Raw genomic sequence first — 27,570 nt, 5'->3', positions numbered from 1 at the left:
TTTTTATTGATTTAATGGATAATGTGACACTTTGACAGGGTAAGATCGTCCAAGCATGAATTTCTTCACCTTTGCCTCATTAACACAGATTACTAATCCAATGCACAAAATTATGAACCCAAGATTTAATGAGTAATTACACCACAAAATCATTAAATGATCAGACTGAATGTTCAGAATGATGAAAGATATTGAATCAGGTTTTGACTGATTGACTATTATTGATAAAGAAATAACCTTTTCAACAGAAGGCAGCTGCACCAAGTCTTAAAGAAACAGATGACTGACAAGTGGAGTGTTTCGATTGTCTTCTATTGTGGATGGAGTAGCATTTCAAGTGACAAACTGAGTGTGCTTGGAATAACAAAGATAACTCCTTAAATACATTAGTCACACGGTCATCTATATAATTAGGTGCATTCAGACCAAAATGTTCAACTTCAAGATTGCAAACATCTTAGCAACTGAGGTGCAAATCGTTTTCAAAGTGTCATTTAAAAACAAAGCATTTTGAAATTAATGTAGAATTCTTTCTCCATTAGTGCGTTATATGCAAAAACTAAAACTAGTAACAGTTTAGAGGTGGTGTTTTCACACAATTAGGGCTCTTTTTTTGTTGGCGAGGAACACGTGCCAGTTGGGCCAGTAAAGCTTGGAGTTCTGGATGCAGGAGTTTTCTTCCGTACAGGTGTACCCGGTCGGGCAGCAGTGCTTCATGTTGCTGCAGCACACCGCCTAGAGGGAGGACAGAGGGAGGAAAGTCTGTAAAAAAAAACTGAATGGTTTACTTAACTCATACACGCTCCCTTTTTATTGGCACAAAACCTCACAATTCAGACGTTGTGATGCTTTATAAGGCATTTTTTTAAAAAGATGCTGCAATGTAAGTACAGATTTGCCTTTTAGTATTACATGAAAACACAACAGTAATACCACTAATTTTTTTAAGTAGCAAAGTTCTCCTTATGGCTCTGTTTAGAGGCCTACATATTTATACAACATATTAGTTTAAAACCTATTCATGTCAACAGTGGTTTAACCTACTAATTTGTTTACAATGGAGCTCATGTTGAATCTCGAGCAGTGAATATATGTTTACAAACTAATTAGAGGGTAAAATGGTTGAGTTTGCAGTCTGGTAAAAGGTAACCTAACTGTGTAAAGGGTTATAATTTCACTGAAGGATGGAACTGAAATCTAGGGAATTACTGTATATAGTACAAAATGAGGAAATACTACTTTGGCTGTAAAATAAAATTACTTTCATCTGCTGACCTAAAACTGGACTTTCCAGGAGTGATCTCAAAATAGCAGTGAGCCTCCCTTTTCTGAGGTAAGCATATGAAAAATTTTGGAGCCCTTGGCTTACTGACAGTTCTCAGCTCTCCCTGACAGTTAACATAAAGCAGGAGGAAGGAAGCAGGACTAGTTTCTGTAAATCATACGTTAGAAGATGGACAGCAGCCCCAGGAAGTGGCAGAAGTCCTGCAGCAAGTTTCATCACGCCCGCAATTGGTCTGTTCATCGCACTTGATGTCTTTGTGCTTTGTTGGGCTGAGCTGGGGTTGAGGCTCAAGTAGATACACCGGTGTCAGTGGGACTCTCTCCAGCTGCATCATGATGAGCTTCTGGCAGGATCTGGATAAGATGTCACAGGTGTAACCCTGCGGGCAACAGTGCTCCTTATCCGGACAGCAAACAGCCTGCAGACACATAGTTGGTGCAAATTATAGTCCCCAGTTTGCATAGGCAAAGCCTGACCTGATGAGACGGCTACCAGGGTATATGATATTTTCATGCACTCACATTTTTGAGTGGACAGCAGCCCCACTCGCCTGTGAACAGCTTGCAGCAGCTGGTTTGTTCAGGACACTGGCTTGCACCTTCGCACTGGACAGAGTAGGGCTCGGCCTCGTCGCTGGTAATGGCTGGAATTTTGGTGTACCATGGAATCACAACTTCTCCTTTTATGCACGACGTGCGGCTATTGTCACATTTGTACTGGTTAGGACAGCAGTGACTCCCATCCTCACAGCACACCGCCTGGGGAGAAGTGAAAACATGAGCAGTGGCTTTCACTTCATCAATTCTGCTGTTTCACTTCTTTTTTCATTGGTGTATATATAAAGGTTATAGAGAGTCTGAAGAAGATGCTGAAATTCTATTCTAGAAACTTAAAGACACATCAGTTTATAAATGACTATTATAAATTCAGAGTGGCAACCAAACTAAAGTTCATTCGAGTTCATTTGAGTGACTGTGGCCTGTAAGCTGCTAAAGTCGCCAGTTCTCAACAGGAATATGAGAAAAGATGTGAAACAGAAAAACAGGATATCACCATGCAAATTAGGGCTAAAGATGATGTCTAGTTGTGCTTTTTTGGGGCTTGATGAACAGGTGACATTCAGTTAACATCTTCCGTGACTGCAGTGTGGGCGGCAGGTTTTTCTTTCATAAGCTTCAAAGGAAGTTTTAGGAATGAAAAAACTCAGCCGGCCTAAAAACTGCTTGGTGATCTGTGTGGTTCCCCCGCCCTCCACACACACACACTCACACACATACCTCACACCACATGGTCTAAAATAAACCATCTAATCCTCTTTTAAGATCTCTTGCAACTTCTTCAGGATGTTTTGAATCTTGCCAGGTCCTAAAAGAGGTTGGCTTTTAAAATGATCTAAACTATCTTATTTTCTTGTACTGGATTTTTCTCTTTCTTGTATTGTAGAAGGACAAATAATCTTCAGCTACACAAAAGACATCAACAAAACCACTGTGGTGTAAAAATAAGCTTTTTTTCAAAACCTGGGAAATGTTACTGACGGCCCAAGGTGTGTAATAACTGACAGTGTGTTAGTGTAGAGTTAGTGAAGCATTTCTTTACATATTGGAGGATTAAATGACAACAGCTTTGCAAATGAAACTGTGCTGTACTGCACAACTTATTCAAGCAATATGTTTGATTGGTGTTTGTGGACTGGCTGGTAATCATAGTAAACATCAACTGCCTCAATTGTGTTGTGTGAAAAAAATTACAAATTTGCATTCTCTTCCAAAACCGCCGTTTATATCAGGAGTGGAAGTATGACTCATAGATGTGACACATACGTGTAAGCATTGTTAGGATGCAAAGTAATAGTGACGTTAATGTTGACTCTTCCAATGACTGCCAATAGAAGCAACCATTTTAGAAAAGATGGATGAGAACAAGACCTTATTGACACTTTCTGTATGTCCTCCTGTCATTATAAAATTAAACTGCGACAAATATGCGCTGGGCTGCTGCATATTGATGTTTAATAACAGATGGAGGAGACACGAGGTCAGTGATGCTGTGAAAAAGCAGAGCTCACCTCAGGCAGCGGACAGCAGCCCCACTTTTTAAAATTCTTCATGTAGCAGCAGGTGGTCGACTGAGGGCAGCTGGTGTGGGCATCACAGTTAATCATGCCTTCTTCTTCTTTGTCCTCCTCCTCCGATTTAGCGCTTGTTGTTGGACTCTCAGTTGTAGGCTGCACAGTAGTAGGTGCTTCAGTAGTGAACGCAGGTACCTTCTGTAGCATGGGAGTTGAGCCTGATGGGCCATTGCAAGACACGGCGGTCGGGTCACAGGTGGTGCCGCTCGGGCAGCAGTGTTTGTGATCGTCACAGCAGACCGCCTTTTATGCAAAAAGACAAAAGTGCAGTCAGTCACAGATAGTCAAGTTCAAATACAAACAGAAGCCTGACAATGCTTGGCAGAGCAATGCTGACAAAAATAAAACAGGTTAAATGCAATGTAGATTAAAGATATTATTTGATATTTCTAGAAATACAACAACCTGCTTTTATTTTTTGTCACGCACTACACAAACAAACTGTGTCTGTGCAGAGGCTAGCAAAGACAAGGGTTAGTGCAGTCACAGAACTTTCTTTTGTTTTTAAGTAAAGTGGGTGCAGCAGTAAATCATGTAACACACTCACCGTTACAACGCACTTGTCCAGTCTTACTGACCTCAGAGTAATTTTACACTCTTAACAAGTCACATTTTTAACCACAGACTCTTTATTTTCTGTACACTTTATCTACATCACTCCATCATCAACCACGAAACCACTGTGTCACCGTGGTGGTGTAAAGAATATTCGCTTTACTAGCTGTAACTTAGCCAGCAACATGCTTAGGCATGTATTGGTAGCTTTGTCACTGTAAGTCAACTTTTACCTCATCAATATGATACTCAAGTGGTCTCCAGTTTTTGTAAAAGATGCAGGACATACAGCACGTACAGCAGTTTAAGCTCCTTTAACTAACAGGTTCCTGGTGATAGCTGCATGCAGCCATCCAGAGTGACGGAACTTTAGGTTACCAACAGTTTTCTGTTTGGTGTAAATTTGACATTCTGTGTGTGTTAATAAAGTACTTTTGAGAAATGTGGTCTAAAAACCGATTTCAGTCCAATGCTAACCTCTGGCAATGGACAGCAGGCCCAGCGACCTTCTTGGGTTTTACAGCAGGTGGTGCCATCAGGACAGGCTGCTGTGTGATCACAAGGAACTTTCTTCTCCTCTGCCTTCTGCTTTATGATTGCAGGAAGCTTCTTGGCCCAGGGCACAGACATCAGGCCGTCTTCACAGGTTTGAGCCTCCAAGTTACATTTCTTCCCTTTGGGACAACAGTGTATGAAGTCTTCACAACAAACAGCCTGGAATTAGGGCAAACAGAACACCATCAATATATTTAAAACACCTTAAACTGCAAGTAATTATACATTTAAGCAGAAATGTCTAAATAAATGGCAGACGAGACTCAGTAGTGTTTGTTCGCACTGCACTCCCCTCTCTCCTCCAAATTGAAAAGCATTTAAAAAAATGGATGGATAGATGGTAATACTGTACCTCTGGCATTGGACAGCAGGCCCAGCCACCTTCTTGGGTTTTACAGCAGGTGGTGCCATCAGGACAGGCTGATGTATCGTCACATGGAACATCCTTCACCTCTACCTTCTGCTTTATGATTGCAGGAACCTTCTTGGCCCAGGGCACAGAGATCACGCCGTCTTCACAGGTTTGAGCCTCCAAGTTACATTTCTTCCCTTTGGGACAACAGTGTATGAAGTCGTCACAACAAACAGCCTGGAAATGAAATGACAGCACAGACAGAAAGGTGTCAATATACTAAAAACACCTGAAATGTTAAACAGAAACTGTTAAATAAATATCAGACGAGGCTGTGGTGTATGCTTATGCCCTGTCCTCGCCTCCTCTGCCTTTTACCCTTCAAGCCTGACAAAGTAAAGCAGTTAGGGAAATGAATTAATAGATGCCCCAGAAGTTTGATTCTGCTCATCTGGACGTAGCGTTTTCAGTGGGAGAAACATTTCATCACTCATCCAAGTGACTTCTTCGGTCTCAGCTGACTGCAGGTTTCCCCAACCTTATAAACAGTACATTTGCACAATGTCTGAAACTAGCCCACTGAATGAACAATGGGCTGTGAGGTCAGTTCCTTGATCGTTACTATGCAAATTGTCATGACTATTGATTAACAACCACTCCAGTCACAGAGAGTTGGGGAAGGCTGTAATCACAGCATTGTACGATGGTGAAAGATGTACCCTTAGACCTCCCCCTCGATTCAGAGATGGTCTTTCCCTTTTCACCCAAATAGCCTCCTTGAATCCCCGCTTAAACGAGTGTTCCTCACTGTCCAGGATGTGTACATCCTCATCACTGAAAGAGTGTCCATTGACCTGTAGGTGTAAATAGACTGCGGAGTCCTGGCCTGACGAGTTAGCTCTTCTGTGTTGTGCCAACGGTTTCGCCACAGGTTGTTTGGGTTCCCCCATGATATAAATCATGACAATCCTCCTGTCACCTAACAGTGTACACTAAATTATTCTGTTTGTGTCGGGGGACCTGATCCTTGGGGTGGGCCAATTTTTGGTCCACCGTGTTTTGGGGTTTTAAAGCCACAGAGACGCGGCGTTTAAAAAAAATTTGTTTCAACTGTTACGATCCTCCTGACACATAATGGATCACTAAGGATTTTCGCTTAGGCAACCAGTTGTCCTTCTCTCCTGGATTGGCTGGAGCTTTCCTTAGCCCCCTTCCCATTACGAGGGTGATAGATTGTCTGAAGCAGTTACAACAAGGCAATACTATTGACCGGACTTCATGCCACAGGCTATGCCCGGGGAATCTACACCAAGTCTGTATAGTGTACCGAAGATACATCAACAGGGTGTACATTTAAGACCACTTGACGGTACCTGCATGATTAGGCATGCATTAAGACAAATTAATAGATGGTAACACTGTACCTCTGGCATTGGACAGCAGGCCCAGCCACCTTCTTTGGTTTTACAGCAGGTGGTGCCATCAGGACAGGCTGATGTATCGTCACATGGAACATCCTTCACCTCTACCTTCTGCTTTATGATTGCAGGAACCTTCTTGGCCCAGGGCACAGACATCAGGCCGTCTTCACAGGTTTGAGCCTCCAAGTTACATTTCTTCCCTTTGGGACAACAGTGTATGAAGTCGTCACAACAAACAGCCTGGAAACAAAATGACAGCACAGACAGAAAGGTGTCAATATACTAAAAACACCTGAAATGTTAAACAGAAACTGTTAAATAAATATCAGGCGAGGCTTTGATGTTTGCTTGTGCCCTGCCCTGCCCTCCCCTTGCCCCTCCAAGCCTGACAAAGAAAACCAGTTAAGAAAATTGACGGATAGATGGTAATACTGTACTTCTGGCATTGGACAGCAGGCCCAGCCACCTTCTTGGGTTTTACAGCAGGTGGTGCCATCAGGACAGGCTGATGTATCGTCACATGGAACATCCTTCACCTCTACCTTCTGCTTTATGATTGCAGGGAGCTTCTTGGCCCAGGGCACAGAGATCAGGCCGTCTTCACAGGTTTGAGCCTCCAAGTTACATTTCTTCCCTTTGGGACAACAGTGTATGAAGTCTTCACAGCAAACAGCCTGGAATTAGGGCGAACAGAATACCATCAATGTACTAAAATGACCTTAAACTGCAAGTAATTATACATTTAAACAGAAATGTCTAAATAAATGGCAGACAGAGCTGTGTAATATGTGTTCATCCTGCCCTCCCCTCTCCCCGCCAACCCTGAAATTGACAAGCATTTAAGAAAATGGATGTATAGATGGTAATACTGTACCTCTGGCATTGGACAGCAGGCCCAGCCACCTTCTTGGGTTTTACAGCAGGTTGTGCCATCAGGACAGGCTGATGTATCGTCACATGGAACATCCTTCACCTCTACCTTCTGCTTTATGATTGCAGGGAGCTTCTTGGCCCAGGGCACAGAGATCAGGCCGTCTTCACAGGTTTGAGCCTTCAAGTTACATTTCTTCCCTTTGGGACAACAGTGTATGAAGTCTTCACAGCAAACAGCCTGGAATTAGGGCGAACAGAATACCATCAATATACTAAAATGACCTTAAACTGCAAGTAATTATACATTTAAACAGAAATGTCTAAATAAATGGCAGACAGAGCTGTGTAATATGTGTTCATCCTGCCCTCCCCTCTCCCCGCCAACCCTGAAATTGACAAGCATTTAAGAAAATGGATGTATAGATGGTAATACTGTACCTCTGGCAATGGACAGCAGGCCCAGCCACCTTCTTGGGTTTTACAGCAGGTTGTGCCATCAGGACAGGCTGATGTATCGTCACATGGAACATCCTTCACCTCTACCTTCTGCTTTATGATTGCAGGAACCTTCTTGGCCCAGGGGACAGAGATCAGGCCGTCTTCACAGGTTTGAGCCTTCAAGTTACATTTCTTCCCTTTGGGACAACAGTGTATGAAGTCTTCACAACAAACAGCCTGGAAATGAAATTACAGGATAAAAAAACACCTTAAACTACAAGTAGTTACATATATAAATAGGAACTTTGAAACACATGTGAGACGAGGCTGTGTGGTATGTGTTAGCCCTGCAATAGACAGGAGACCTATCCAAGGTGTAATCTGCCCCTTATCCCATCCCATGAGAGCCAGGATAGGTTCAAGCCATTCCCTCATCCATGAAGTGGACAAGTGTTTAAGAATATGGATGGATAGATGGTAACACTGTACCTCTGGCATTGGACAGCAGGCCCAGCCACCTTCTTGGGTTTTACAGCAGGTGGTGCCATCAGGACAGGCTGATGTATCGTCACATGGAACATCCTTCACCTCTACCTTCTGCTTTATGATTGCAGGAACCTTCTTGGCCCAGGGCACAGAGATCACGCCGCCTTCACAGGTTTGAGCCTCCAAGTTACATTTCTTCCCCTTTGGACAACAGTGTATGAAGTCTTCACAACAAACAGCCTGGAAACAAAATGACAGCACAGACAGAAAGGTGTCAATATACTAAAAACACCTGAAATGTTAAACAGAAACTGTTAAATAAATATCAGACAAGGCTTTGATGTTTGCTTGTGCCCTGCCCTGCCCTCCCCTTGCCCCTCCAAGCCTGACAAAGAAAGCCAGTTAAGAAAATTGACGGATAGATGGTAATACTGTACCTCTGGCATTGGACAGCAGGCCCAGCCACCTTCTTGGGTTTTACAGCAGGTGGTGCCATCAGGACAGGCTGATGTATCGTCACATGGAACATCCTTCACCTCTACCTTCTGCTTTATGATTGCAGGGAGCTTCTTGGCCCAGGGCACAGAGATCAGGCCGTCTTCACAGGTTTGAGCCTCCAAGTTACATTTCTTCCCTTTGGGACAACAGTGTATGAAGTCTTCACAGCAAACAGCCTGGAAATGAAATCACAGCACAGACAGAAAGCTGTCAATATACTAAAAACACCTGAAATGCTAAAGAGAAACTGTTAAATAAATGGCAGTCAGGGCTTTGATGCTTGTGCCCTGCCATCCCATCACCCATCTTCTCTCCCCTCTTCCTCTCCCAACAAAGGAAGCCAGCTAAGAAAATGGATGTATAGATGGTAACACTGTACCTCTGGCATTGGACAGCAGGCCCAGCCACCTTCTTGGGTTTTACAGCAGGTGGTGCCATCAGGACAGGCTGATGTATCGTCACATGGAACATCCTTCACCTCTACCTTCTGCTTTATGATTGCAGGGACCTTCTTGGCCCAGGGCACAGAGATCAGGCCGTCTTCACAGGTTTGAGCCTCCAAGTTACATTTCTTCCCTTTGGGACAACAGTGTATGAAGTCTTCACAACAAACAGCCTGGAATTAGGGCAAACAGAACACCATCAATATATTTAAAACACCTTAAACTGCAAGTAATTATACATTTAAGCAGAAATGTCTAAATAAATGGCAGACGAGACTCAGTAGTGTTTGTTCGCACTGCACTCCCCTCTCTCCTCCAAATTGAAAAGCATTTAAAAAAAATGGATGGATAGATGGTAATACTGTACCTCTGGCATTGGACAGCAGGCCCAGCCACCTTCTTGGGTTTTACAGCAGGTGGTGCCATCAGGACAGGCTGATGTATCGTCACATGGAACATCGTTTGCTGGAGAAAAGACATTGAGAAAAAAATTAATCCACTAATGTTTCATGACTGCCATCGTTGTGAGCCCTCACTTCCACTGACTGAATGTAATAATCATCCTCATGAACCATTTGATAAGTGATACGAACAACCAGCGAGATCATCATGAGATTTTGTCAAATTTGGAATTGACGACAATAACAGTTCCATGTTATAATTACTAAAATTACCTGGTGCACTCTTTGACCACTCGCAGTGTTATGGAGCAATGTCAGTTGTCAGTGAGTTTGAACACGAACAAAATTAAAGAAAATGAAGACGCCCCAATCAATTAAATATTATTTCTGAGTTATGACAGTAAAAAAATGCATATAACATAAAAACTAGTATAATTTACCACAGACTAGTGACACGTCTTTCAATATTTTTGTTTTACTTAAATACCTGTCAGTAAAGACATCCATTCTCTGACTAAGAATTCATGAACTCGAAACTGCAAACATTTTAATTGTATTTAAATAAAAGACTAAAACAATTACACAACTGCAAATTAAATATAAAATGTTTCTCCTGAAATACAAAGTCCTGAATGATCAGGGCCTGTCATATGTTATCCACACCTCATAAAACCATATTATTCCAATAGTGCATTTCACTTTCGGACTGCAGGTTTACTTGTGGTTCGTAGGGTTTTTCGAAGTAGACTGGGAGCCCTCAATCCCAGTTTGGATTGAGGGGGCAAACACCGTGTTTACTGTTAAAACATTTCTTTTAATAAAGCTTATAGTGAGGCGACTCTTGTTTTGAATCGGTGCTATATAAATAAAACTGTACTAAAACTTTAACTGAATTGAATAACTTCCTTGGTCTAAAGAAGCCTGCTTTAAGTCACAAGGGGCAACTGTCCAAATGACTCCAATACGGTCATTTGTGTTGTACCATGATAGAGATGTAATGATGACATTAAATTCAGACCAAATGGTGGAAATATGAGAATGAAGAGGATGCACCATAGTTAAAGCTAATCAGAGATGTGTGTCCTGCTGTGCACAAAACACAGCGAATTTATTGTGAACCATTTGATTGGCTCATGGAGGAAAGATAAATAATTCCTGTCTAAATAAAGATATAACTCATTTATAGTTGGCAGGAACTGAGGAGGAACAGAGCTGTTTTGGGCAGACGTAATGCAGGCAAAAGCACTGTTATATTAAGACAGCTGCATTCACCACTATTCCTTTCTCTTGTAGCCAAATCAGAGTCAGTTTGGAGCAGTCTGTGTTATATGAGGAAGTATTTACCAATACAGTCACACATACTGGAACAATTTAGATGTCATGCTACAAAAGCCATTCTTTAAAAATAAAACTTCTCCTTTTTCCAAGTACTTTTAAAGGTTGACTGTCAAGTTTGATCTGTCAAACAAACCATGTGGTGCTTCAGGTTTCTGCCCCTCAGCCTCAGTGTTTTTTTGTTCCATGACATTGCAACAAAAATCATCACATTAAAAATATATATTTGAATTGAAAATGCATATTGGACTAACAGCAGAACCAATGATGTATATTGCCAAAAGTATTCACTCATCTCTCTTCACACGCATATGAACTTCAGTGACATCCTGTTCTTAACCCAAAGGGTTTAATATGATGTCGGCCCACCATTTGCAGCTATAACAGCTTCAGCTCTTCTGGTAAGAGTTTAGATTATTTATTGTTTATTGAAACTTAAAGTTAGGCTGTGGCTGATTTGAGTGACTGGTGAATGCAGACAGGACTGCTAAACTGTTGATTCACAGAACTGGACCTCTTGACCATACTTGCCATACAAAGTTGTTTTTGTTTTTTTAATACACACAAGAATTGACACATAAAAAAAAAAATGTGGCTTTCTGTGTGGTTATTTGTAGTAACAGCACATCCAAAAAGTGTAAAATTCTATTTGCATGTTACTTAGCAGGTATCTGTATCTGTGCGTTATTTGTTCTTAGCATTCCGGCTTGTCCCACCAAAATGCTTCCACTGATTTCAGAGTGGGTCGTTGCAGCGGCTCCCCCTTTTACCTTCAATATCATATTAAAAGTTCAAACTGGGCTGCCTGCACTGTAATATTTTGACGTTTTTCATGAGTTACAGTGATGTTTCTGAACAAGCATTATAAATATGTTGTAATAGTTAGCAGGCTTGGTAAGGGAAAAACTACCACCAAACAAAAACATTAATTGAAGACGGGGTGTTGCAACATTTAATTATAGCTGGATAGACCTGCCTATCAGCGCCAGATTTGTCTTGTCATTACCAGGAAATAATGAAACTGGTAAGAGAAAAAAAGATTTACCTGAACCATTAATCATGCACGCACTGGCACACCTAAAAACCGACAATGCCAAAAAAAATGGCCCGAAAGTGAGTCAGTGGACCACCTTTTAAAAAATAATATCTTGGAAAGCATTTGACATACGAAGCAAAAAATTCTCAGCAGTCATTTTAAGATGTTGAAACTTGAGATGGAATCACCTTTATGTGTCTTGTGATAAATCATGTGCTTTTTTTTCCAGTCTCATTGTTCTACATTATTTGTTTCATGGGGATAGTCTCACCTGCAGCTGCCTTAGCAACTGATGACACATTTACTGTCTTACCAGATGGAGGAAGCAGATTGGCTGTGGTGACTTTGGGGGCGTTTTCTGTTCCTGTGTTATTCACTGCTTCAACTGGCACTTCTTCTGGGAACAGAAAAACACAAAGATTAAGATAAACACACACACACACACACACACACACACACACACACACACACACACACACTTTCAAATACTTAGTGAGAACAAGGAACTAAGCTTAACGTTCACAGCAAAACAGTCAATTAAAAATTTCTGACCTTTCTGGTTTTCCCAAGCTGCTCTCACTCTGGCAGGGAGCTTTGCCCACATTGGCATCTCTTTCTTGGTAGAAGAGTCAATGCATTTGGAATGCTCGACATCACATGTGGTCCCTTCAGAGCAGCAGTGTATCTTGTCAGCGCAGCACACGGCCTGTTCACATGGAAAATAATAAAACACCATTAAGTCACGATAACTGGACGTCAATGCAGGACATGCAAATCCATAATTTGACTTTTTTGTCATTCATGATCTCACTCATGGTATGGAGTAGCATTTTGTACCTTTGATAGTGGACAGCATGCCCATTTCCCGTCATTTGTTTCACAGCAGGTGGTACCATCTGGGCACTCTGAAATGCCATCGCTGCATAGAACTGTAACCACGAGCTCTGCAACAATATCACATGAACATCAAAACTCAAAACAGGAAAAGGAATAGTGATACGACTGAATTATGATACTTTGGCGGGGAAGTTGAACCTTTTTTGATGCAGCCTCGGCTGTCTGAGCTGCAGTCGTGGCCCTCAGGGCAGCAGTGTTTGCCATCGGGGCAGGAGATTCCCTGATAGCAGTGAGAAAATCAAGAATTATGAATTAAACAAAAGCATTGGAACTGTTTATCTATTCATGCAGTAAATGAAAGATTTCAAAGAGGAAAAAAGGTTCAGTGAAATAAAGAGTAACAAACGACCAGCTGCTGTTTTAGTGCAAGCAGAAACCGCTTTTACAATCTCCAGCCAGTTTATTAGGGACACTTTTTCAGCTGCCATTCTACTAATATATTAAAGCTGGTGGTGGTGTGATGTTTGGAGGATGTTTTCGTGGTGCATTTAGTACTAACTGAATATCTTTTAAATGCCACAGCCTGTGTGCTGCTGACCGTGTCCATCCTCGTATGGCTGCAATATACCTAACTCCTGATGGCTGCCTCCAGCCGGTTAATGCACCACACCACAAAAGCTCAGACCAGCTCAACGTAGTTTCTTGACATGACAATGAGGTCAATGCACTCAAAAGATCTCCACAGTCATAAATCTGGGTCCAACAGAACACTTTTTGAATATGGTGGAAGAGGAGGTTTACATCATGGATCTGAATCTGATGTTATCATGTCAATGTACCAGAATCTCTGAGAAACATCTCTTTGCAAAGTTCAAGATGCAAAAAGATATTTAGTTAGTAACTAAAGGTGCTTGTTATATGAGGAGACTGCAATTATACAACAAGCATGTTATGCGCCATGGAGGTTTGGCTTTTTGAAATGAGGGGCTTGACCAAGCTAGAAGGTGTAGCTAATTAAGTGGCAGGTAAGTTTACATTAAACTTGTAACAAGAGCAAAAATCTATTCCAAAGCACTGAATGTCCTCGGTAAAGTGTAGAAGCTTAGTGGGTCAACCAGCTATGCAAACAAAGCATCAAAGAAAGATCCTCTTTTGAGAGGAAGTAAGCTCTATCACTGTGCAAGTGTCTTTTTCATGGCATCGATTAAATGGTTAGGGACTTTGCTGTTTATCAGTTGAAAGACCGTTAGCTATAAATCTGGAAATTAAAAAAGATAAATCCCTAAATTGAAATTAAAATAAAATACAAGCAGAAAAAAAAAATGAGACGAGACATAAATAATTGTTGCGTTGGTGCTGGTGAAAGATACTGAAGTATTGGTCATACATAACAAAAGGATTTGTAGATCTGAGCCAATTTCTGTTAGAGCTTTCCCTTTAAACAGAAGACTCAAGATGATAAACAAAAGTCTTCTAAAGTGCATGTTGTTTAAATAGATTCGACTTCCTACTGTAACCCAGTGACATAAAGACATCTTTTTACTTTTTCCCACGAGAGCCTGTGGGGTGGGTAAGGGAAATATCCATAGCTTTCCTAATGGATGTTCTGTAACAGCAGGTGGAGTTGTTAACAGCTTAAATGCAGTTTGCAAAAAAAAGTTAAGATTTATTTAGAGTGACTCTTTAGAAAAGCAAAGAGAAGGGAGGTGTAGTTTTACCAAACTGTACTATGTTGTTCAGCACCGACCTTTGTTATAGTGGTGTGATTCAAGATGCAAAACAGAAGTGAAAGATGTTTAAACATGCCGTACCCAAAGTACAGTAACAACCAGGGAGCTTTAAAGGAAGTGAGATGATGCTGGAAATGAATATGACAATAACTAAATATGACAAGGGGACAAAATACGTGAACCTGTTATCCAAAACATCAAAGCTACTGACAGGTGAAGTGAATAGACAACCATCTTGTTGCCATGTACTTAGTAATCATATGCAAGTTAATCTGATATGTACCAGTCACCCAAAAATTTGCAGACTAACTCTGCCACCAATTTCCTGGTAGTGAAAACTTTCAGAGACCCTGAGTGAGTACCCCTTCTGATCAGAGCTCTTTTGGCTGCACAATATTAGAATAACGAGTTTTAATCATGTGGTTGATCGGTGTGTATGTATGGAAATCCCCTCCTAGATTCAAGATTCCTTCACAGGAATGAACCACAAATAAAAGATTAGTGTCATCACTCACTTTGTTTTTCCACTCAGTGCTACTTAAGTATCTGAAGCACGTCTTATTTGTGGTGGTTAGCTTACCTGAGTTAGAGGACAGCAGCCAAACTTCGTCAAACCCTTCAGACAGGAATACTCAGCAGGGCATCGTGACAGGTCGGGGCAGATGTTGTCGTCTTCCTGACTCTCGTATGTCTTGATCATCCTGAAGGACTGAGTGGTCAGAAGGTGGGAAAGAGGACAGTATTACTTCTTTTAATCCACCACGATTATTTAATCTGACTTTGTGACAGAAAACAACTAACGTGTGACGACGCTTACTTTAGAGACTTTGGGCTGATCAGCAGGGGTTCTTTTCACCCAGGGGATGGTCAGGGTGGTATTAATACAGCCAGATAAGGCTTTATTACAGACTGTGCCCTCTGGACAGCAGTGGATGTGATCATCACAGCACTCAGCCTGAGGAGACAGCAGTAGTAGAAACACTTTGACTACCAAAGTTTGAAACAGCTATCACATTGAGGGAAAGCGGCACGTCCTTCTATCTGGATTTCAAAGTAGTAAAACACAGCTGAGGGTGAATAGTATCGCTGCATAATTATATTTACTTTAAAGTATAAGTGAAGGGTTATCTCACATGTACATTTAACTATAGACAAAGGGACAATTTACCTACACTGAAGGTGACGTACTGCAGCTTTGCTCAGTAGGTTAGGATGGAATTCCTCCCTTTTGCACTTTTGGAGTTATTTTAAAACAGAAATCTATAGAAGATTTTGTCCAGTTACCATGAAGATGTGAACACTACACATTTTACTCTTTAATATTTACATACTTGATGACTAATAAGCTGGGCTGTTTTTAGTCTATAGGAATGCATTTAGTTGATGTGAATGAAACTGTTCATACTAATATATAAAGCTAATAGATTTTTATTGATTTAAACAAATGTCGTATAGCAAAATAATTTACAACAGGTCTGATTCTGGTTTTAAGTAAACCAACTCATCAATAACAGCAATCATTTCTTCTGATTATAATTGTAGATGTCTAACGTCTCTCAGAAACGTTTCTATACATTTGTTTTTTGTTTTGTTTTTAGAGATTGTGAGATTTTCATACATCAAAACTTGGTTTAAATGAGTTACTAGCAGAACATGAACCCAAATGGATATCCGTTGGGGTCCCCCCCCCCCCCCCCCCCACACTCTTACTGCAAAAAGGAAGCCAATTAAAACAAGTACAATAAATATAATTACATTGTCGTGAACACTCAAGTTGCATGATGGTATAATAACACCTGGCCTTACGTTTTCATATCGGCAACACCCGTAACCGTTTGCTGGGCTGTTGCAGCAGGTTTCCCCTTCTTTACACAGCCCTCCATCTGGACACACATCAGCACCAACCACAGCCAGGGCGGCCCAGCAGATCACAACCCACTTCTGCATCTGGAGGGGGAAAAGCAAAAGGCACACAAATGGAAAGTGAAACTGGCGGAAGGGGGGGATTTCTCTTTCACTGACCACCACGATAAATGATATTTGTACATTAAAATTCTGCACACATTCTTGATCTTATCAGGTCACAAAGAGTTTGATAACCATGCTCGGGCAGTCATGCCAGTGGTGTCTCGTTATATTCCTTATGTCTGTCTCCAAAAAAACCGAATCTCGGCTATCTGGTCAGCTCGGTTCGAGTTTTAAAGGGAAAATGTCAAATAAAAGTGATGAACCGGGTCTAAACACTGAGCTCAAATGTTGTCTTTGACAAAATAGTGGTTTTCTTCTTTCTCCAGATGTTCAACTTTATTGAAGATGTTTCTTTTATCGTCATATGAATAAGCAAAACAAATGCACAGTCTAAAATGAAATAAATCCACTTTCACTTTCGTCTGGTTTATATTCCTTATTTAACCTAAAAATCTAGCCTCTCAGGGGAAATTCTGAGCGACACAGTTGAACTCTTTATATTGCAAGATAAATACACAGACTGTGAAACTTAAAACAGCTTTTTATAAGGCCCGCACCGATACATGCATAAATGCAATGATAGACGAAATAAAGTTTTTGATGCTCTTACCTTTATTGAAAAAAAATGAACAGAAGGGCTGTTGTGAGCAGGTGTTTCACAAGAGTCTCGCCACAAAATGACACAAATGATAGCCTGCAGTCTTGAACACACCCCGAAAGGGGAGGGAGAGGAGGTGCCTTAATGTTGCTGTACACCTTTTAACGCCAGCTCTGTCTCTTCAATGAATCAGTTTTTAATATTCATAAAACAACGTAGTACAGGCATAGTTGAGAATTTCAAAGAAGCATATTTATTTACAGCCATTAAAAATGCAATAAGAGCCTGTGACTAATAAGAAAATACGGATTGCTAACGATATCACGCTGTTTGTGTGGTACAGTGTTTGGCTGCCAAAAAGTTTCTGGTATTTGCCCGAAAATGATCGGCCATATTCAGACGGTTGTGCAAGAGTTTTTTGTCTATAATCTGTCAAAAATAATAATAACAATAATACTATTTGCAATTTCGGTTTTTGCAAAAGTGACTCTCTATCTATCTATCTATCTATCTATCTATCTATCTATCTATCTATCTATCTATCTATCTATCTATCTATCTATCTATCTATCTATCTATCTATCTATCTACTTTTCAAGAGACATTTGGCCAAGAGGGCAGCAGACACACAACATAACTTATAACATAACACTTCTATCAAGATATTGTAACTGAAGAAAAAGTAGCGGGTTAATTGGAATGGAGACAGAATAAAGCAAAGTCATGCTAAATAGATCATGTCTTTATTTTGTAACCCTTTCATAAATCATGTTGACTACAGTTTATTTATCAATGTAAACGTCTGGGAGGATTTAAACGCGGCACTTTAATTACAGTGTAATGAATGGATGTCCCTTTTTTTTCTTGTGTAAAGTGTGATGCTTCGTTGTTCAGGATACGGATACGCCTGACTAACGGAAAAACTGTTTTTCATGTGTCAGCGAAGTGCAATGGGTCCTCCAGGTGGCGCCAAAGCAACGGTAGCGACAGGGGGGGCGGCGGGGCGGGGCCAAGCGAGTCCATTCCTGATCAGTCCGGATCTACAAATCATGCGCACAGGCCTCCTGCGGTTATGATACGCCCATGACTGCGCGTTCATGATTATGAAGTCGACGTGCATAGCTTGTAACCTGCACTCTGAGGCGAGCTAAGCTGCCTCCAACAAGATGTTTACGGGTTATCCACGGTGGAGCACCCGAATAATCAGACGAAGCACGGCAGAATGGTGTAGCTCTTAACTGATATGGGTGAAGACACCTGTGTGTTTCCCGGCAACGCTCATAGCTAAAGCAGAGGTGAGAAACGTCGCTTGTAAACAGCTAGCTAGCTAGCGACTCAGATAATGTGCAGTGAAACGCAGGTGGCTGACAGCACATTTCAGAAAGGTTTGCTTCAGTGAATGTGATCACTGCATTCACAGCTGCCTTGAAAGGCAGCTATTCCTCCTCTTATCTATCTGGACTTCACATGTTTTAATTCTATTACAACCAAAGTCAGCTAACTTAAGTGGGGGAAAGAACACAATGTCCTAGCACGCGATGTCTTCGTGCATCCGCTGTGTTATGCAGCAGTTTTTTTGTTTTGTTTTGTTTGCAGAGAAGCATGTAATCTGCAGTTTCTCATGTTCTGTCAGCACATGTGAAATGTTTATCTGGCGTCAGACGTGACAATTATCCATGCAGCATTGTGTAAGAGAGATTAAAAAGGGAGAAGGAGCTGTTGAGCTGCATGTGTGTTGTGGGCACTTGGTGGAAGGAGACTTGGCCAGACAAAGAAGCTTATTGGGAAGACCAAGGCTGAGGGCTATTCTTGTCACTCTAAACTATAATAAAGTTAGCCAAGGAAGCAGAGGTCAACTACACAGTAAAGAAGTTTTCACAATGCAGTGCATGTTTTCTTTAACTTTATTTTGTTTAAACAAAGTTGTCTGGTTTTTTTTTCTGCAACATGCTCCATCATTTAGGAGTGGGCAAGAAGACAAGGCATGCGTGTTATAGATAAGTTATCATAATGCTTTAACAACTCCACCTACTGTAGACTCACCCTTCCTACTCACATAGTTGTTCTTTTTGCACTTAAATTTGTGTCAAATAGAAATGATGAACTGTGTCTTAACAATGAACTGAAATACTGTCAATAACAGTGCTTTTCCTCCTCCAGATGTTCCACTTCCTTTAAGTTGTTTCTTTTTATCATCATATAAATAAGCCCAAAAAAAGAAACCTGGCTTCCAGTTTTGTCTGGTTTATATTTCTTAATTTCCTTAAATTCAAGCTTCTCAGAGTGAATTCTGAGCATTATATGACAGTTTAACTCTTCGTAATGCATGGAGACGAATACAAAGTCTGTGAAACTTGAAAAGACTTTTAAAAAGGGTTTTAGTGACAGTAATTTGAAGGCTCTCAGGAGCAGGAGTCACACACTAGGAATTGTGATCTAACCGGATACTGATCCAGCTGCAAACTCAGTGTTTGGTTACTGATCCTTTGAGTCACTGACACTCCTTCCTCACAGTTTTACATAACAGGGAGATAGTGTTGTGTAAAATGGTAAGGCAGCTCTGTCAAGTTTAGTTAATATACACCTCGTGTTATCTCAGTTTACATTCTCACACATGTGTAATTATACTTTTAAATTTCACATTTAGATTTGCTTTTTTAGCTTTTTGACCCAAGTTTTTATTGTCTGAAAACTTTTAGTTGTAGTTTATTTTTCAAGATGGGTATTACAACATAATTACACTATTCTTGACTCCAGAACTGCAAGGATTAGACAGGTTATTGAATAATAACTATTAAATTAATCTCAAACTGCTGCTGATAATTGATCAATTAGTTTAAGTGCAAGACCATGTTTGAACCACTACAAATTTTTTAAGGGTGGAGAGCATTTTTTAAAGCTATGGTTTTAAATATTAATGTGATTGAAACCTTGGTGTGACATGCTGTTTCTCTTGGTCTTGACAGGTTGGCAGGATGGGCGAGCGAGGCGTCAGTGGCCCCGTGGCTGCGATCTCTCCAGTGCAGCAGATGCTGGCCTCTGGCACTGGAGCCCTCATCACATCTCTGTTTGGTGAGAAAGAAACAAAGGCTGGAGTTGTTCTCTGTGTCTTAGCATTGGCACTCAGTTAATTGTTTATCAGCTCTTGTGTGGTTGTGATAACTAAATTCATTCTTGTGTTTGCAGTCACGCCACTAGACGTTGTGAAGATCAGGCTGCAGGCTCAGCAGACACCGTTCCACCAAGGTAGGACCTCTTGTTCTTTTGTGGTTTACTGAGTTTGCTTTTAACATGTTTTACTGTGATGCTTTGCTCTTAACATTAACCCCACTAAACCTGTCCTCCTGTGTTTGTGCTCTGTCCTTCGTTTTCATAGCTTCAGCGTCTTTTTCTGCTCCGTGGGATGGTGTCTCACGTCATTCCAAGTGTAAGTATTTGCCCCGCCGTTGCTAACACTTGATCAGATGTAGATTAGCATACCTGGTTTTCTGCTTTAAAAACAAATGTCTTCTGGTAGTGAAAACAGAAAGTTCCCCTTGTAAATACATTCATGTGAATTCTGCCTCTTTTTTTTTTTTTTTTTTTTTTTTTTTTTTTTAGACTTTATTTGAAAGGTTTCTCGGTAATCGGCACTAAATAAACCGGCAGAGGCAAGGACAGGACTGTGTTATCTACAGAGCAGCTGTGCGGTCATTGCTTTTGCTTGTATTATTAATGACATTTCTCTCCTGTGTGAAGGCTTGTGTGACTCAGTTTAGGAAACACTTGTAGTTTCACATTGCTATTGTGAGATGTGCTAATTTTGTTTTTTAATCATAGTTGTTTTTTGTTTGTTTGTCTTTTTAATAGCTAATAATCTGAGTGTGGTTTTCTCTTCCTCTGACCACCTCATGTGCCTCCTCACAGGGAAGTGTTTCCTGTATTGTAATGGGCTGATGGATCACATCTATGTTTGTCAGAATAGAACCAGTTGCACCAGCTGGTACAAAAAGCCAACTCAGTTCAGCGGGACTCTTGTGAGTAGTCATGCATTAGTGGCTTTGTTTTTCCTACAATTGGTTTACAATTAACATCATATAAGCTCTCTTTTTTGTTTTTTGTTTGTGCGACAGGATGCATTTGTGAAAATCACTCGCCATGAAGGTCTTCGGTCTCTGTGGAGCGGGCTACCACCAACTTTGTGAGTAACATCTAGTAAAGTTTCAGTACTCGTAGAATAGACACAGAACTGAAGTGTAAGAAGACCTAAATTCAGAATTAAATTTCTTAAACTTTAAGTAAGTACAGTTTTATTTTGAAAGAGTGTAGTATTTGGAGCATTGCACTCAATGTGCATAGCTTCAACTGAATTAAATATCACTGAGTTTTAGAGAAAAGGAAACCGGGAGTGTCTTGGAGAAAAGAGAAGAAATTAAAAAAACAAAAAATAAATAGCAGAACTTGGTTTAATAAAGTACTTCCTTGCGCTAAAGCTGCATTTTAGTACCTGACACGTCAGTCTCATTCTAGTAAAAAAATTTGCATATTATTATAATTTTATGAGAACTTTCCATTGATATGTTGTAAAGTGTGCAGTTCCTCTGTTCGAAACCTTTGTTTGTTTATGTTAACAGGGTGATGGCAGTACCTGCCACTGTCATTTACTTCACCTGCTACGACCAGTTGCGGGACTTCCTGACATTCGGTGTGGGTCTTCAGGGCAGTCATGTCCCTCTTGTTGCTGGGGGTCTTGCCAGATGTAAGTGCATGGAATAAAACAAAAGCTCCCCACACAGAAATCACAGCAAAGTACTGACAGTGCTCTTTAAGTGAAACCTTTGTGTCTGTTTTGCAGTGGGAGCCGTGACGGTGATTAGCCCACTGGAACTGGTCAGGACCAAGATGCAGTCCCGTCAGCTGTCCTACAGCGAGCTGCGGACATGTATCCGCTCTGCTGTGGCCCAGAATGGACTTCTGTCCCTGTGGAGGGGCTGGGGACCCACCGTTCTCAGAGATGTACCCTTTTCAGGTGAGACACATCATGTTGATTACACTTAACATGCTAGTGCGTAGGGATGGGTATTGATAAGATTTTCACGATTCCGATTCCATTTTCGATTCTGTTTAACGATTCGATTCTTTATCGATTCTTTTTAAAAAAGGAGAACACTAAGGTCGATTAGCTCAGAAGTTTGTTTTATATCTTCTCTTTGAACAAGATAGAAATTTAGGAGTAACATGGCCTTACAAACCCAACAGTGAGATCAATGGGGTGTCACAGGGTCCCCAGGAAAAAAAATTGTAAATGTAAAATAAATATTCTTCTCTAGCAATAACAAAGTATAACATAAATTATTCAGTAGCAATTACACAAGAATATCCAGTAATGTCCCTGCCTACAATTAAACACATTCACTTAATGAAAATCGGGGGCATCTGCTGTGGCAAATGTGTTCAAGCCTTTTACCACAAACTTAGTCACTGCTCGGTGACATTCGTCTATCCTGGCCTGAAAGGAGACGCTACCGGTAGACTGCAGCGAGAACTGGCAGCATCTGAGCCAGCCAGACTCTGTCTGTCTCATCATGGTCACCTAAATGCACAGTAATGGCAGGTTTTGTAATAAGGCAGATCGCGCTAACATAATATGCACTGTTAGTTGATTATTTACCTGCCGCATTAACGGGAGAGGACGTGCAAACGTTACCGCTGCTGCTGGGTTGAGATTCACGAGTCCGGAGCGGAATTAAAAACACGACATTCATCTAAGGTTATCGTGTGTTTTGTGAGCAAATGCTTTTGCATATTCGTAGTGTTTCCTCCCTTAAATGAAATATCTACTTTGCAAGTATTGCAAGTTGCCCTGTTGTCATCTGTTCTCGTAAAATATAACCAAACTTTTGAGCGTTTGAGCTGCTTAGGTGCCGTGTTTCCTGCCAGGTAAATGACGCTCCGCAACGTGGTAACGTAATTCGGGGCGACTGGAATCGATAAGGGAATCGTTTGCAAAAATGGCAAACAATTCCAAGGAATTGAAACAGTGGGAACCGGTTCTCAACAAGAACTGGTTTTCGATACCCATCCCTACCAGTGCGCCACAGAAACTTGTCTAACCACTCCTGCAGCATTGTTATTCCACCACTCCCTTCCGTCTGTTCTAAACAGACGTCTTTTTGTTAAAATAGGACTCTTTCCTTGTTGTCATCGATGAAACTCTTCCAGAAGCCTCATAACCATAAGCTTATGAAGCTCACTGCCATAAATCATAAATTAGCTCCACGGATTTGACAAGGAGAACATTTATCCTAGACCTTCGATTTAGTCTCCCATAATAACCTCTAACCCTTTTCGCCTTGAAAATCTTATAGAGGCCCCCTGGTAACAAAATAGGTGTAGCATTGTGCTTAATTTTTACTGCACCGCATTTGAGCTGCAGAATAGATTTTCTCTTTACCAGTATTTATTGACTGTAAGGCTTCTATTTCCACTTCATTTAACTATTTTGATAAGGAGGAAGTAAAAACGTCAATTTATGCTGCTCTTTGTCCTGGTAATTGGGACACGGAGAGCGATTGGCTTCCATAAATTCTCTAGCGTGCTGCTGATGTTTGGAGTTCTTTCTTTTGAGTTTGCAGCCAAGAGGAGCTCGTACTGGTCAAAGTTAAGTGTTGGTTAATTTCAGAGAATTTCTAAATGTAGAAATCCACAGAAGAGCAGCTGAAAAGACAGTAGTTTGACTCTAATGTGGACCAAAGTAACAAATTACCAATCTCTGTGTTTGCAGCTTTGTACTGGTTTAACTATGAAATGGTGAAGGCCCGGCTTTGTGAACAGTCTGAAGTTCCTCAGGCCAACTTCTCTATCAGCTTTACTGCAGGAGCTGTTTCTGGAGCAGTGAGTACTCTGCACACCTGCCCTTTGTTACAGTTGTTAAGCATGTTAAATGTTAGGATATCTGACACCTGTACTGATATCGCTGAAGCAGAGTTAGTTTCTGCTTGAACCCAAATGATAATAAACTTTAAAAAATGTGCCGCTATGGAAAACAGTGCTTTCTTTTGCTCACCTACTGCGATTACCATGCTCATAAATTTATGTGAATGACTTTATAACACTAAAGCACCTGATACCAAAGTCTGAGAGACTGCATTGGATAACTTGGGGGAATCAGGCCAGTGTCGGTCACACATTCACACTGTGATGTTACTCAAGCAATAATTACCCAACTGGTGATATAAATAGTTTCCTTTCAAGTGCAGCTAACATCTACTGCAATTCATGAAAAAGAACTTTTAATCATGGTGGAAATCCACGTAACATGCACCAATGTCTGCAATACTGCACTGTTTGTTTTCTTTATGGACTGATCTTTGTGCAGAAACATTAAGAGTCTGAAACTCTACAGATCCATTGTTTAAGGGAATAAAAGTCTAACTTTGCTGCCTGTAAAACATTCATGCAGATGTGTATCTAACTCCTTTTGTGATGGCTCTTACTGCCCAGTAAACCAATCATTGCTGAGTAAATGTTTCCTGTGTTGCCCTGAACTAAACTGGCACTTAGTCATATTGCATATAGCACAGTTTATGACTCTTTCCGTCTGCTGTGTTTAGATCGCTGCAATCCTGACGCTGCCCTTCGATGTTGTGAAGACTCGCAGACAGATCGAGCTGGGAGAGATGGACACTTTGGGAGGTCTGCGCATGACATGCGTTCATGATGTAGGCACTTACGTTGTGTGAAATTTACATACTGATGTTCTTCTTATGCCCTCTAGTTTCTGTGAAGAGAACGTCATCCACCTGGCACATCATGAAGGAAATACGGGCCGAGTTGGGCTACAGGGGCCTTTTTGCAGGTACACATTTATCCGATTGTATGCCAACTGAAACTTATAATGTGTGCTTTGCATAAAAATAACATGTTTATTTTCCCCAGGTTTCATGCCCAGGGTGATCAAAGTGGCCCCAGCCTGCGCTGTTATGATAAGCAGCTATGAGTTTGGAAAGGCCTTCTTCCAAAAGATGAACCTTGATCGAGAGCAGCTGGCATTGTGAAGGCGGTCACTGTGCCGCTGGTTGTTTGTCACAGCAAAACATGCAGAGAATAATTCAGGACAAGTCTGAAGAGTCAGCCCATTTGTGGAGATTTCTTTTTTTTGCAGATCCACGCACCTCACCACTTACCCCGCATCCCTGGACACAATAAGGAGCCTGAATCCCAGGCAGAGATTTTCTGGGACCACAAACTTTGTGTGCTTAATGGAGTAAAGTTTAAAAGATAGAAACTTTGTTTAGTGGTTATGTAAAGGAACATGTACCAAATCATTGTAGTCTTATTGTGCTCTCATTTTTCCAATGAAACGGAGGAAATGAGGAGGAAATCTCAGTGAAGACCCTGAACCTGCTCACCTGCTATCCAGGACAGTGGGGGAGGGAAACCACCTTAAAGACTGCATCCTTATCGGGTGAAAGGAAAATGTTTCTTTTCCTGCACTTTGGATTGTGCGACAGACTGCATGGTGTGTGCAGGCCTGAAGACTTCCTGTCAATGTAAAGCATGACAATTTTGACATTTATCTGCTGTGTAGATGAGTAAACGATATGGTTCGTATGCTGGATAGATTCGGAGCACTCTTACGTTTGCAAAACAAGTGCTGTGAAATGAAATCATAAAAAGCAACTTAAGCTTCTTTTTAAAAAATGTTTGTAAATGAGGAAAGCCATACTGTGGGTTTTCAAGGATAACCTTACATTAGTTTGGCTAAATTGAAGCAGGCCTTATTGGAATAAATAATACGATTATTCCAATTACGTGACATAATCTTCTGTGAAAACCACTGCAGCAAACTTCTCAAAAGTCACAGATGTCACCAAAAAATGTTGGGAGGCTTGTTACAAAAAGCAATAACAAAAAGGAGAAAATCTCTGCTCATAAAAGTTTTGGACTTCTTATCTGCAATGAACAAAAACACTGGGTCATGAAACAAACTATTTCTGCCTTAAATTGCAAGATAAATGTGATTGTGTGTCCTTTGTGTTTTCTTTTTTGTATGTGTGAAATCTGAAGGTGGCTTCATCTTTATGCAATGAGTGACTTATTTCCTATGATGTGGTATTGTAAATGACCACTATTTAATAAAATTTCACTTATGCGTTAAGTTATGTTGGCTCACTATTTATTAGATTACCCAATGGGCACACACATTGATTTGGGATAAAAGTAATTTTCCTTTTAAATCACCAAACAGAAAGTTTGAAATCTTTGGCTGATTGTCTGGATGCTCTCGTCCTGTCCCTAGCATCTGTTACACCAGTCCTCTGCATGTCCTCATATTTCCATGAACCTCCAAGGTTTTGCTCTTTTCCTGGCAGCTCCATTTTCAGGATCCTTTGTCCAGTATCTACTATCCCTCCTCTGTAAATGTCCAAAGCACCTCAAACCATTTGACCTGAGCTCTCCCTCTGATGTACTCATTTCTAATCTCCATTCTGGTCACTGCTGATGAAAATCATAAAGTCTTCTGCTCTGCTGCCTGACATTTTATTAGTGCCACCATCTCCAAACCATCACAGCAGCTCTCACAACCATCTAGTAAACCTTCGCTTACACTTTTGTTTGACCGCTCCACCCACTCCAGCAATGGTACACTTCACCTCCATTCCTCAGGCACCTCCGTCTGTCTTCTTTCTCTCATTTTCTTCATTCATCAGCTCCTCCAAAATACTCTTTCCATCTTTTCAAGACACTCCTCACTTTTTAGTGCATTTCCATCTCCTTAGCCTATCCTGCCGTGCAGCTTTTCCGTTTCTTCTTAGCCAGTCAGTAGAAGTCCTTTTAATCTTCCTTAGTTAAGATAAGATAACATTGAACTTTATTAATCCCTCGGGTGGGTTCCTCTGGGAAATTCGATTTCCAAAAAGCACAGCACCAACAGAAGTTACAGAGTTACAGAATATTATATATATATATATATATATATATATATATATATATACACACACACACACACACACACATACACACACATATATAAATACAGAGACAAATATAAATAAAATATACGAAGGGGATAAATAGAATAAATAGGAATAAAAATACAAGTGAATTGCACATTTCAAGTATTGAGGTCTATTGCACCATTGACTATTTACAAAAAGTATTGCACAAGGTATTGTACAGTGAGGTGAAGAGGCACTACAGCTTCCACCCTCACATCCAACTCGCTATAAGCCTTTTCCTCTGCCACCTCTCTCTATTTGTATGCAACTAGCCTCCCAGTACTCCTGTTTACTTTCTGCATTTTACTATCCAACTTAGAATATTTTCTTGTACTTCCTCATTAAACCGCAAATTTTACCTCACCACATTAGCAGCAAACATAAGGATAAATGCTTATTTCTACTTGTATAAATATTAATAAGTCCCCAACACACAGACAAAACATATTAAGGATTGTACATTAACATAAAGCTGTTGTACACACACACACATATGAAGAGAGAGAGAGTATGCATAGTATGCAAACGGCTACCAAACAGCCATCATAATTCGTCATACAATGAGAACAGGACAAATCAACAATTGACAATGACTAATTAATATTAAAATCTGTAACATAATGTATTGTTTGGAGTTTAGTCTGTTAC

General features: G+C 40.7%; 2 protein-coding genes across 7 annotated transcripts; one reads left to right on the top strand and one right to left on the bottom strand.

The window, feature by feature from the left end:
* Position 1: 1 nt before the first annotated feature.
* grna (granulin a) lies at positions 2 to 17,003 on the bottom strand. Of its 5 annotated transcripts, none has more exons than XM_080905600.1 (22): positions 16,955 to 17,003; positions 16,183 to 16,323; positions 15,194 to 15,331; positions 14,957 to 15,085; positions 12,845 to 12,926; positions 12,647 to 12,753; positions 12,362 to 12,515; positions 12,123 to 12,206; positions 9,405 to 9,502; positions 8,974 to 9,210; positions 8,534 to 8,770; positions 8,100 to 8,336; positions 7,611 to 7,847; positions 7,174 to 7,410; positions 6,737 to 6,973; positions 6,303 to 6,539; positions 4,879 to 5,115; positions 4,449 to 4,685; positions 3,354 to 3,659; positions 1,807 to 2,043; positions 1,446 to 1,703; positions 2 to 735 (listed from the first exon to the last, which is right to left on the bottom strand). In XM_080905600.1, exons 2-22 carry the CDS (start codon positions 16,321 to 16,323, stop codon positions 592 to 594), a joined length of 4,011 nt encoding a protein of 1,336 aa, XP_080761726.1. In that variant the 5' UTR covers positions 16,955 to 17,003; the 3' UTR covers positions 2 to 591. The 5 variants fall into 5 exon arrangements, with proteins under 5 accessions (XP_080761726.1, XP_080761727.1, XP_080761729.1 ...); XM_080905601.1 differs by having other exon boundaries at positions 12,123 to 12,203; XM_080905603.1 differs by lacking the exon at positions 6,737 to 6,973.
* A 1,010-nt stretch (positions 17,004 to 18,013) lies between these two features.
* Positions 18,014 to 26,085, top strand: slc25a39 (solute carrier family 25 member 39). Of its 2 annotated transcripts, none has more exons than XM_080905083.1 (12): positions 18,014 to 18,237; positions 19,909 to 20,014; positions 20,129 to 20,188; positions 20,319 to 20,369; positions 20,792 to 20,958; positions 21,055 to 21,122; positions 21,556 to 21,680; positions 21,777 to 21,950; positions 23,706 to 23,815; positions 24,535 to 24,616; positions 24,699 to 24,779; positions 24,860 to 26,085. In XM_080905083.1, exons 2-12 carry the CDS (start codon positions 19,918 to 19,920, stop codon positions 24,976 to 24,978), a joined length of 1,134 nt encoding a protein of 377 aa, XP_080761209.1. In that variant the 5' UTR covers positions 18,014 to 18,237; positions 19,909 to 19,917; the 3' UTR covers positions 24,979 to 26,085. The 2 variants fall into 2 exon arrangements, with proteins under 2 accessions (XP_080761209.1, XP_080761210.1); XM_080905084.1 differs by having other exon boundaries at positions 18,015 to 18,237; positions 20,849 to 20,958.
* Positions 26,086 to 27,570: the final 1,485 nt, after the last annotated feature.

The sequence above is a fragment of the Rhamphochromis sp. 'chilingali' genome (genome assembly GCF_963969265.1).
Source record: "Rhamphochromis sp. 'chilingali' genome assembly, chromosome: 15".
NCBI lineage: Eukaryota > Metazoa > Chordata > Actinopteri > Cichliformes > Cichlidae > Rhamphochromis > Rhamphochromis sp. 'chilingali'.
The sequence above is the reverse complement of the archived record's forward strand: the minus strand, read 5'-3'. Positions and strand labels throughout refer to the sequence as shown.

Excerpts from the sequence above, each read along its gene's own strand:
- grna (XM_080905600.1), bottom strand. The coding sequence starts at position 16,323 with ATGCAGAAGTGGGTTGTGATCTGCTGGGCCGCCCTGGCTGTGGTTGGT. Across the intron at positions 3,660-4,448 it reads CCTGCTGTCCATTGCCAGAG|GCGGTCTGCTGTGACGATCA; the intron begins GTTAGCATTGGA and ends TTTGCATAAAAG. Across the intron at positions 2,044-3,353 it reads GCTGCTGTCCGCTGCCTGAG|GCGGTGTGCTGTGAGGATGG; the intron begins GTGAGCTCTGCT and ends ACTTCTCCCCAG.
- slc25a39 (XM_080905083.1), top strand. The coding sequence starts at position 19,918 with ATGGGCGAGCGAGGCGTCAGTGGCCCCGTGGCTGCGATCTCTCCAGTG. Across the intron at positions 20,370-20,791 it reads TGTCTCACGTCATTCCAAGT|CTAATAATCTGAGTGTGGTT; the intron begins GTAAGTATTTGC and ends TCTTTTTAATAG. Across the intron at positions 20,959-21,054 it reads CTCAGTTCAGCGGGACTCTT|GATGCATTTGTGAAAATCAC; the intron begins GTGAGTAGTCAT and ends TTTGTGCGACAG.